The sequence below is a fragment of the Chiroxiphia lanceolata genome, chromosome 2 (genome assembly GCF_009829145.1).
Source record: "Chiroxiphia lanceolata isolate bChiLan1 chromosome 2, bChiLan1.pri, whole genome shotgun sequence".
Classification (NCBI taxonomy): Eukaryota; Metazoa; Chordata; class Aves; order Passeriformes; family Pipridae; genus Chiroxiphia; species Chiroxiphia lanceolata.
Window position 1 is genome coordinate 88,554,833 of NC_045638.1, and position 12,154 is coordinate 88,566,986.

The 12,154-nt window shown below is 41.8% G+C and overlaps 1 protein-coding gene across 10 annotated transcripts in view; it reads left to right on the plus strand.

The window, feature by feature from the left end:
- The window catches only part of TENM4 (teneurin transmembrane protein 4), a 601,078-nt gene that overhangs the window by 536,032 nt on the left and 52,892 nt on the right, over positions 1 to 12,154 (plus strand). For 7 of the 10 annotated variants that reach the window (XM_032679109.1, XM_032679110.1, XM_032679112.1 and 4 more), the window contains 2 exons: positions 1,950 to 1,970; positions 8,092 to 8,324. In XM_032679109.1, coding sequence (XP_032535000.1) covers positions 1,950 to 1,970; positions 8,092 to 8,324 — 254 coding nt within the window. The remainder of the gene's footprint in view (positions 1 to 1,949; positions 1,971 to 8,091; positions 8,325 to 12,154) is intronic. The other 3 variants (XM_032679111.1, XM_032679114.1, XM_032679119.1) reach the window with 1 other exon arrangement.

Sequence of the window (12,154 nt, forward strand, 5' to 3'; positions counted from 1 at the left end):
TAACCCCAAATAACAAAGCAAAAAAAATGTGTTAGAAGAAATAGAGAGGAATGGGGAGGAACATTCATTAAAAACAAGGAAGCAGAGGGAAAAGTATCGATTTGTTACACATTCTGAGAAAATGAAATAGATTGTGACTGAACCACATTTCAAAATTACCTCACTGGGGATATTTTTCCTATCCAGAATTTCCACAATAAATACAATTATCCACTTTAACAACGGGGCCTGCTTCTGGGCTCTGTGTGGCCAGACAAGATACAGTTACTGTCAAGTTTTCAATCTGCTGATAATGACCTCACTACAGGAAAGTCAGGTAGAACTAAAGGAGTCTTTCTGAATGAATCTTCTCTGTGACAGGCCTGAACTCAGGTCCTGAGAAGTCAGTATGAAGTTAGCATGGTAGGAAGGTTCAACATTCCCATTTACCTCTCAAGATCTGGTCTGAAAATGCGAATCTTCTGCAAAGTAAGACCCTCCCTCCTCTACTCAGATTTAATATCCCTACTGAGGACAAACATAAGACTTCATTTCTGCAAGGACTGCAGCAAAATTCACACAAGACCCCATTAATCCCTCCTTTACAAATATGCCGTAATTATTAAACCTTGCTGAAGGTCTTTATTTGGCACACAGAACCATCATTGTAGATCATGTTGTATGGAAAAAACAAAGCCCAGCCAGCCACCACAAGGCTGGAATTTACAGAAAACTACCTTGGTACACACGCCTCAGAGGACTGGAGTACTTTTGAGTAAACAAGCAGGAACCTTATTCCTGCTATTCTGTTTCCTGATACATGAGAACATAATATCTCTCATGTTTGTAAGGTGGGAAGCTGGAATAAACCTTCAGACCTGGTCCTTATTAAAGAATGTAATATTATTCCAGTGCCAGAAAATTATTTTAATGACCAAAGGTGAGATTTCCAGAAGAGTCTAGGTAAACCCAGATCCCATTGCAACTGAGTGGGATTAATATTTCAGTCCCAGAAGTACAATTTTAAACCCCAATCCCTCTTTCATTGTCAGTGGAAATACCAGACCCATCAGAGGTTTTGCAGAGTATTTTCTCATTGGAAAAGAGAAAATTGGAAGCCTTGACAGAGTGGCCTTGCTGGCTGTTGTGTAGAGCCACAGAGTTAAATTTACTCCAGAGTTAAATCTGCTGGAACGATTGCTGCTTCATCTGTGCAAACACTTAGGTTACTGGATCTAATAAACATTTCTTCACTCTGGTGTGCTATAAAGTAAGTGGGTTCAGATGTCGGCTGGCTAAAAGCTGTGGAGGAAAGCCATTGCATTTGGACTAAATGGAGTTTGCTTGTGTCTTCTCAGATCAGCATCTCCTTTGAGATTAACATCCTCACTATTTGGCTCTGGGGTTTGTTTGGGAGGGTGGTTTTTTGAGTGTAGTGTTCTGGAAAGCAAATGCGCTGTGGGTTGTAGATAGCTGCAGCTGGGTATGTAACTTAGATGTATGAAAAATGTCCAGCTCGGCATAATTTCAGTCCTCTGAGCAGGAGTTCACAAGGTTATGGCAATGAACTGCCACCCGTAACTGTGCAACTCTTAAGTTACCTTTGTAAATCACAAGGTGTTTCTTTGACTGAGAGTGAAAAAAACTGTAAAGATATCTGCATCTACATCTGTTTAGCTCAGTGCTGCACTCAATGATAAAATCTGCCTGGTCCTATCTCTTACGTAAGTGAATAACTCCAAGCAGGTGAGATCACACTTCCTTTGTGATATGCAGCAGTACATAAGTGAGCTCACTGCCAAGTAATATCCAATATAAAATACATCAGTGTCATTCCAGCTAAGTCTTTATTTATTATTGCATTGTATGATACAGTTACTGTCAAGTTTTCAATCTGCTAATAATGCATCGAACCAAGCTGCTAACACCTCATTCTTTCTTCTATTCCCTGCTTTCCTGTCTTCTGTCAGAAATAAAGATTTCAGACATAGGTAAGCCAACCAGTGGAGAATTCTTATGCTGCTCCCTGTCTTGTTGCATGTTGTTACACAGTGAGCCACAAGTGCCATTTCCAGATGATTCAATAGCAAATGAAGCTGGCATGATTAAAACTGGCATAGGCAATCAGTCATCAGAACTGGGAGCCATTAATCACAATGCTGAGCTGTGCAGGCTTCTGCATGAGCTGTTATAGCTGGAGACAGGGGAAGTACAGGCAGGAGAAGCAGGGTAACAAGAGGAGGAGGGGGGAAGGAAAAATGGGTGGGAATTAACCAAGAAAATACAATGGGAACAGCATCAGGATACAGGTCACTGGAATAGCTAGGATGCAAAAATAATTGTCATAGAGTGAAAACTCTTCCTTTTGAGTTTGGGGCGTTTCACGGGCATAATGAAGATCCATATGTCCCCCAGCGCCACCCACCGGGGGAAGTAAGTTTTTGTAACTTTTTCAGTCTGAGCTCTTCATAGAGAGCTTTGGCATGTGAAAGTCTGTCAGGCTCAGATAGGAGGTAGTGCAACTCAGAACCTTAGCCAGGAAGTGCAATAAAAAAGAGTAATGACAAGAAAACAAGATGAAAGAAAGACTCCTAAATTGGAACTTTGTCACTAAGAATATTTGTCACTTGGGTTCACTGGAGTTTCAGTGGGTTTGATCCAATCAGTTTCATTCTGGAAGATGTCAACTTCCTGTCACTGCCTGTGTTTACAACGACTTCTCTGACTCTGACAGGTTTCCCATCCTTCTCCCTGGTTGCTTTTCTAAATTAGAAGCTTAGACTGTGGAGTTGGGATTTTTTTGCGTGTGTGTGTGTTTAGTTTTGTATTTGGGATTGGGGATTTTTCTTGCTACATGCTTTTCATTTACTGCTTCTTTGACTTCATAGAGGCTATGCAAAACCAGAAATGTTCCTTTTATCTGCATGCCTGGAAATGAAATGGAGTAGAAACTGGGGTTTTGTCTTATTGCCAGAACAATAATGAAGGGCTGAGCTTCACGGCATAATGGACTGGCCCAAAGCATCTGTTAGCAGGGCTGGGAGGTTGGTACTCAAGACCTTTTCACTGACTGTCTTCATCAGGCTGAGTTCCAGCCCCCAGCTCCTCTTTCACATCATTTGAAGGCAATAGAAAAACTCATTTCTCTTTGGAACAGCCAGGTTATATCCTTAATGCCCAAGAAGTACACAGCCACTAAAGTGCACCTGCTTTGTCTGTGAAGGGCAGCATCTGAATACCTGTTTTGAGAAGAGGTTTTATATATGAAAGCAGTAACTCAGAGAAGAAATATGGATGGTCACAAATGCTGTAGATGCCATCAGAGCCTTACAAATTTGGTAGGGCTTCAGCATTTAGGCAGTTCCTAAAAACAGAGGTTAAGTGAAAGAAATCCAAGACACACCTGCTCCAATGCAGGCCAAAGGGGAATCAGGGAGGGAGGAGGTGAGGAGATCTGGATCAAGTACTCTCATCTGTTGCTACATTAAGGGAGTCACCTATCTGAGTTAATGTCTATTCTGTGTCATTTGCCATAATATTTCTTGTTAGGAAGCCTCTTCATTCCTGAGCCACAGCGAAATGAGTGGGTGTAGTCTCAGCTAAAGCTCAAGTGCTCTGAACTGGAAGGTCCTAAACTTAACACCGATGAAGGTCAACAGTGCAAAGGGTGAGATCCACAGGACTGAGTCTTAGTGTTTTGGAAAAGCTGAAATTCATATGCAAAAGCTTCCTCAGTACAGGGGAAAGGGAAAGCCAAAAAGCATCACCAAATAATGATGCCTGCTCTGCAGGAATGTGGAGGGCAGTGAGGCATTTCTGTCTTGAAAATATGCAAAAAGTGGCCACACTTAAATTTATTCTTCCTTTCTTGTTTCCATTCATACCTTAGAGAGACAAATCTACAATTAGTGGCAAAGAGAGAGATCCCAGAAAACTGCCCTAGGATCAGATCAAAAGTGTTTTGCGGTCGCTGGCTTGGCTTATGGCACTGTTATAAAGTTTTATTATCCAGTGTGTGACACTAGAAGAGCTTTGGGCATCACACACAAACTGCAAACACTAAAAGGCCAAGTGTAAATTCAGCTCACTGCGCTGTGTGGCCTCCTTATTAATCTACTGAATGTCACCCAGGGAAAAAAGACCAGTACCTCACACAAGCTACAATAAAATCCTCTGGGTTTGAGCTGCAGGGTTCTTAGCATGGAGCCATGGAAACAGCCCCACTGAACAAAAGCCGGTTGGCTGCAGGAATTTGGTAGTTCTTTAGTCACCAGCAAATGCATGTGGCCAGCAACGCTCACAGGGGAAGTGGGTAGCTGGCACAGAAAATGTTAGAGTTGGTTTCATGTCTTTAAAGAGGGACATCAGATTTAAAGAAGCCCCAGGGGTTTATTCAGATCAGTGGTTTATGGGTAAATAATTTTGGTGTGTGACTGCTCTTTGTTGACCACAGTGGGAGCCAGAGCTGTACTGTTACCAATAATAAAAGTTGTCCTTGGAGAAGGTGGTTTATGCTCTTGTATTTGAGAAACTAAGATGCAGTTCATCTTGTAAAATAAATGTTGAGAATAGTTAGGCAAGTCTTACCCAAAAAGATCATATTTCTCTCCACTGCCTGTAAGGAGAGTTAAGGCAGCCAGCTCTGATACCATCTGACGCCAGGCATCCACCTTGTAACCATCTGAAGCTTGGTGATATGAATACCCTGGCATTTTAGAGAAGCCAATAAAAAGGTGCAGTTTGCTGTGCTGACGTACTGTAAGGAACTGGCTGAAGCCAGGGACCCTGTCCCTTTTCTCACTGGCTTCCCACTCTGGAGCATGAGGTTCCTTCCTCAGACTCCTCCAAAACATGGGCTCTGGGCCCAAAGAGATAATATCAGCCTTTGCTCAAAGCCTGTACATCTATCATAGTACAGCTGAAGCAATCCATAAGTGTCACATCTCTGCATGTTCACCCAGCTTTTTATCCCTTTCTTTCCCTGTATGTCTGTATAAAGAATCATGTAAAGCACAAGCACTTTAAAATGGAGTTTGAGTTCCTTGGTGTACCTGCAGAGTTCCCCAAATGGTACTGGCATGATCCTGTCCAAACAATGAGAATGAAAATGTAAGGGGGCAAGACAGATGTGTGGGAGAGCCCGTATGCAACCCTGAACAAGAGGGATCGCTGTGGACTTGGAAGCTTTCCCTATAATTTGGCAGCACATCACTGTATCACAAGCATTCAGGAAAGCAATATCACCTCCATTTCACTTTGGCCTGCAGAACTTCTGCCTATGAAACTGTCCTCATTCCCAGTGACTACACCATCGTACCCAAAAATAGCCACCAAAGTGTCTGTTCTTGGCTGGGGACCAGCCTACCTCATCCCTGAAACTTCAGATTGTTGCTTCAGGGGCTTAAAATATCAATGCAGTGTTCAGGCTTTCTTCTAAAAAAAATGTAATAGCTAAAGGAACACTCTGAATGGGATATCAGCTCTTCCCCCAGAGTTCTTTTCTAGTAGTAGCGTCAATATGAGGGATAAATATTCTAAGACTACAAATACTGTAACTGATTATGTTTACTGAGTAGTAAAGAGTTGTGTCTTTTGTTTTGGGCTGTTGTATAGCTGAGCAATGAGAGAGGATGAAAGTCTTCTCTGCTTCACCCCAAGTAGATTTATTTGAGTTGTTGTTCAGTTCAGTCCAATTTACCACTTAGATTTGCCTATTGATTGTGGATTTAAATAAAAAACAAAGGCCCAGTGTTCCTGGTTGCAGTGCTCATGCATTATCACAGATGAAGGGAAGCGGTCTGGGAGTTTTTACGTGACTAACATGTTTATTCAACATCTCTCATCCTGAAAGATCTGAAAGTGATAAAGAAAAGATTCAGTGTGTAACACTGTGCAATTCGTGCAAAGACAGACACCTTCCCCATATAGCATTGAAAACTGTTGGCAGAGGCTAGTGGGGTAAATTCCAGCTTGACCATTGTCAACAGTTTGTTTTAGTGTCTATTCTGCACAGGAGCTGGGAATAGGAAAGAGTTTTAAGATCTTTCTTTTTTACAGAAGGTTGTAATCAATAATAAAATGCACCAGAGTGAGGCTGTGAAATCCAAAATAAATCACAATGATAGTGGTGGGAGAGAGGAGCAGGAACTTCCATTTCTGCCCACATTTTTCTTCTTTGAGGAAGTCAAAATTTGCCTTTGCCCATCTGCTGATAGCGTAGTGTAAGACTCAGGGAAAGGTATCTGTGCTTGACAGGCAAAGATGCTAAAGGATTACAGTGTGCCATCAAAACTGTCCTCCTCTTGTCCACCTGTCATGCAAAATACAGATTATGAACAGCTCAAAAGCTCACTTTCAGCTGGGCTTTGTTAGGACAGTCAGCAGAAAATGTAAGGCCCTGATCAAAATGGATGATGGATTCCCACAGGGAACTTCTTCCACCGGGGTTGAAGCCACTTGCTTAGTGTGAGTGACATGCAGGTAAATGAAATAATACCCTCCCAGCCTGCTGTCATTGGAAAGGAATACAGATGGTGACTGAACTGTCAGGCTGGAGCTGTCTCGAAGGTCAGAGCATTTTATTTAGCAAGAATCAGTGTCATTTGTGGAGATGAAATCTGTTCAGACTTTGGTAAGATAAATCACAAGGGTTATTCAAGAATAAATCAGAAAGGTGCTTCCCCCTCTCCCCCCACAAAGTATTAAGTAATTCGAATGAAGATCTAACTTACTGCTTTTTTAAGCCGAGCATAATTCACTAGTTTTTACATGTCTGAAGAAGGGTTTATTTTCCTAACATAAGGGTTGAAAGACAAAAGAATTTTCTTATTATGAGGAATAGAGTCAAGTATGATTGACACTCAAGTTTCTAACCAGCTTCTCCTGGAACAGTTCCACTAAGTGCAAAATAGTGAACTATGGTCTAGATTTTTTTTATGAATTCTTGGGACTTGATGAGTTTGGACAGCTTGAAGGTGTTCTGGAGAATAGTAGACACTTTCATACTTGTTCTAATTATTACTTAGCCTTTCCTTAAAAGGAAGGAGACCTATGCAGCAGGGGTTACAAGTCTAATCTGTTGGTCTCAGGCTTAGAAGAGACACGGTTCAGTACACACTAGTAGTAAACACTTAATAAAGGAAGTTAATAGCTTAAGTATCTATATTAAACTAGAGGTAAAATTCTTGCAAGGCAGTTTTTTAAGTTATGTCTAAACTCATCTGTTTGGTTTTTTCTGGCCAGTCCCATTGGATGCTTTCCATAAAGTGGATTCTAGTCTATTAATTTCTTCAGTCTTGAGCTCATTTAGTGTTGCAGTTGTGGAGCTAAAAACATTATCGTTCTGTTTGCTCACGCTGTTTCTTCAGCCACCCTTTTTTATGTCCAAGGAAGCAGTGAGTGAATGGGGTTTAACAGGGGACCGATGTTAGGGTTCCTCAGCCTAATCCCAGTTCATGCATTACTTGGGAAAAATGTACCACTCAGGGAATTATTTTGTTTCTCTCATCATTGAGGCCCAACTGAATTCAATGGTAGGATTCCCTTAATCTTTGCCAAGGCAGTACAGCACTTCAGAATCTTTTCTGGAGTCAGCAAGAGCACCAAATGAGCCTTGATGAAGTGATCTTGCAGGATGTATCTTCAGGCGCTTTATACAGGGAGAGTGCTTTTGGGGTTTGCATTGGAATCTTTGTTGGGAGAGTAGATTTTTTTTATTATTATTATTATTTGTTCTATTTCCCTAGTGTTCATTTCCCTTCACTTTCTGGCACTGCACTAACACCAGTTTCAGGACTATAGCTATAACAAGTAAATTAAGCAAACACAGTCACTGGCACTCAACCCTTGGTAGTTCCTGGCATGATTTTGGCTCAGGTCAGAGAGCCCTTTCCTTTGGTTGCTTCCCTCCATGCCAGAGAGCACTCCCAACACAGCGATCAGGATCCTGTGCTTTAACACACCCTGTTCTAACATTATCCGATACAGCACTCCTTCACTTTCCCAGTGTTTCTCTACCCTGTGTGTTTTTATTCTCTAAAGTGCCTGCATTGCGTATTGTCTCAAGGAAACAAATAATCCAAAAATTAATAATGTCATACCCTTGTTTTTCAGCCACAGCCCAGCTCATAAGTATTACTTGACCACAGATCCGATCACCGGCTCCATCTACCTCTCCGACACCAACAGCCGACGTATCTATAAAATCAAGTCAACCACATCAGTGAAAGACATTGTGAAGAATTCAGAGGTTTTGGCTGGAACTGGGGATCAGTGCCTCCCATTCGATGATACCCGATGCGGAGATGGAGGCAAAGGCACTGATGCCACCCTTACAAATCCCAGGGGTGAGACTGTTTCTTCTTCACAGGCTTTTTTAAAGGGATCTTCTTGAAAGCAGGTTGTTTAGTTACACTGGAGACTGCTCTCCTTTCCAGTCCAGAAAATACTCTCAGATTTTGCAAGCCTTCCCCACAAACACATCCTAAGGGCTTGCTTCTGGAAATAATTATGTCTCACCCTCAGCCAGTCCTGTCCTGGTTCTTCATATTGATGTGGCTGGGAGGAGTGCCAAACCAGAGGGGTGTAGTGATGGGTACATGCCCATAGGGCAATAGAATAAATCCATCCATCTCTTTTATAGCCATTTAGCCACTACTCCTCCTTACCAACAGCACTTGGTCCATCCCAACCTGGACTGGATTCACTAACATCCAGTTCACTGAGGCATTCTTGGCATTAAAAAAAAAAAAGTTTTATAACCATTGACATAGATATATATATAAAATGGCAGCAAAACCAACATACAGCTCAGAGATATGTAAACTGAGGTTTAGACGTGTATGTTATATGTCACGGCATCCAGCTTAAATCCTATAGGGAGTGGATACTAATTTTGATATGGTAATGGTCCAATTCAGCGTAATTTCACCTGGTTCAAACATACTGAAATGAGATAAAAGCACAGTCAAATCTGAATAAAAGCATCACACAGCCTTCATGACTGTGAAATAAATTGTTCAAAACAGGTTTAGCCAAACATATGCACTCCCGTGTGTAGCCAAGACTTCAGTCTGGCAGTCTCAAGGTAACAAGCTCTGCAGATGGAGGATGTCGCTCCTCCCAGCTGTCCACAGCTCCTTGGAAAAAAAACACTCAGGAGGTATAGAGATGAGGTGGAAGGTACTGTTGTTGCACACACTTTCAACAGTGTTTATGTAGAGGGGTGAGAAGGATGCCCACACAGGAATGTTGTTTGAGATATGGCATTTTTGCCTGTTATATGTCTTCTTTTGCCCAGCTGTTAAGTGTGAGTTGTTTATAGGTTCTTGGCTTTGACGTCAGTGTGCTGCAGGTTTTCTTTTCCATTGCATCAGGGGGTGGTAGCCCCCTCCTTCCTCACCATGGCAATGTCCAAGCTTATCCCAACCTCTTTGTAAAGCAGTCTGCCAGCAAAACCTGGGGATCATTTAACGAATGTCCCTGCCCACAGCAGGGGGTTTGGACTAGACGGCTTTTAATGGCCTTTTCAAACCCAAACCATTCTATGATTCTATGGTAAGTTATTTCATTAAGAGCAGACAAGATGAAGTCAGCTGAGTTGTTGTTTCTTTTCTTGGCTAGACTATGGAGACAGGCAAAGACAGTTGGAGTTGTTCAGTCTGGAGAAGAGAAGGCTCTGGGGAGACCTTAGAGACCCTTCCAGTGCCTAAAGGGGCTCCAAGAGAGCTAGAGAGGCATTTTTGATAAGGGCATGGAGTGATAGGGCAAGGGGGAATAGCTGCAAACTGAAGGGCATGTTTATATTATATATAAAGAAGTAATTCTTTACTGTGAGGGTGGTAAAGCACTGGCACAGCTTGCTCAGAGGAGCTGTGGATGCCCCATCCTTGGAAGTTGTTCAAGGCCAGGATGGGGCTTTGAGCAACCTGGCCTAGTAGAAAAGTGTCCCTGCCCATGGCAGGGGTTGGGAACTAGATGATCTTTAAGGTGCCCTCCAACCCAAACCATTCAATGATTCCATAGTTCTTAGGAAGTTATGTCTCATGACATAGAGATGACATGGTTGTTACTGAATCCAAGAAACCCAAACTGATTTAGTGACCTTTTGTGTCAGGTCTAGTTGTGATTTTTTTAATTTTTTTTCAGTTACACATTGGCTATCTGTTTCCTGGCAGGATGCAGAAAAATATGCCTTGGGAGACCTGTTTTCTTTGCCAAAAAGCATCAAAAGCCAAACTTCTACCCTTGTAATGTTCAAAGAGCCTGTCATGGTTTCCAAGCACTCCAGAATCCCATGAGTCGACCATTATATTGGGCTAAAGTATTGCCAAAAGCACAGGTATAGAAAGGGAACAGCTACTTGTGGTCAGGTGGCAGTATAGAAATGATCTCACTGAAATGAGAAGGCTGAGTGAAAAGAAAAAAAAAGTGACTTGGGCAGAGAGATTCAGGCAATCCAGCAGATGAGTCATGAGATCAGGGAATCCAGAAATCTGTAATCCAGCTTGCTGCACCATTTTGAAGTTCAACTAGTGCCAAAAAAAATAACCCACAACTTTTGTTGGACTTCTTTTCTCTCTTGTACAAGATAAGAAGAATATTATTCATTTCCCTCCGTGGGTGGATGTTGCAAGATTTAGATGAGTTACATTTCTACTTTGCTATAGCAAACAGAGTTCAAAGCTTTCAGCACTGAAATCCTTCTTGTTGGCAATCGAAGCTCTCAGGAGGCTCTTCTCCCACCTCAATCTTATAACAGCAAGATTCTCAAGCAGTTCATGCATTCATTCTTCACAGCTTCAAAATTCCACAAAACAGAAGTAAAATGGAGGGTAAAAGAGGAAATTGCACAAAACAGAATGACAACGAGAAAATAATAATCCAGGAAGCCCATACTGCAATTGGGAAGTTCCTAAACAGTGTTCCCTGATCTGATTCTAACCTGAGTTTGCAAAGTCTGCTGAGGCAGTCACTGTGACAGGCGTGACTCACTCCCCATTCACCTCAGTAAAGGATGAGCAGTGTAAACTCATGCTGACAATGTAACATCACCATTGTGTATAGTTTCACGGTGTTCATCCTAGCAGGAAAAACTAGAAATGCTCTTCCTTCATATGATCGTATTTCATAATAGTTAAAAATAAAAATGATTTATTGTAAAAGTAACCAGTGCTCTCAGGTGACCCTCTGCTTCCCTGTCTTGGCAGGCAAATAAACACTCATAAGAAAATGGTCAGAGGAAATTTGAAAACAATAGTTGTGGGAGATATCAGGTGGCCAGAGAAGGACTTGGAAAGTTCATTTCTTAAAGAATTCTCAAGCTCTTCACAAGACTCTACGTTTTAAGGCTAGAGCTGTTTTTTTCTCTGAACATAATTGCTTCATGCAAAGTAGTATTTCTGTATTTTAAGGACAACTTTTCACTTTTTCAAAAATTATAAGGAATCAAAGTCATGCCTTTCATGATGTTTTAATTAGCTGATATTTGCAGCTTGCTGGAAAAGACTGAGGGAATACCCTCCTGCCAGATGAAAAACTGCAATTCATGAGAATCAGTCATGAGTTGTCAACATATACTTTTGAATATACTTTTAGCCTCTTGGACCAGCCAAACCTCTGGTCTAAGCAGATTTTTTGGCTCTCTTCTCAATGGAAAGAAACTAGTACCCTGAAGGTGATTTGTTCTATGCCAATGCATGTATTCAAGGTGGTATGAACCACATTCTGGGAATACCAGTCTCCTCCTTGATCTCATAGCCTGAAGAATGAGCAAACATTGTTCAGAATGGTTCTCTACTTTCTGAGCAGCAACCTTTTCCCCACAGTTTTGATCATTTCTTCCAGTTCTAACCTCAACTCCCCTGAGTTCAGAGTGGATAATTTCTTAGAATCATTAAATGGTTTGAGTTGGAAGGAACCTTCGAAGATTATCTAGTTCCAACCCCTCTGACATGGGCAGGGACACCTTCTAATAGGCCAGCTTGCTCAAAACTCTATCCAACATGGCCGTGAACACTTTCAGGGATGGGGCAGCCACAGCTTCTCTGGGCAAGCTGTTCCAGTGCCTCACCACCATGACAGGGAAAAATTTCTTCCTAATCTATAATCTAAATCCACCCTGGTTTAGTTCAAAACCATTATTCCTTATCCTGTCAATACGTTTCTCTGAAGTACC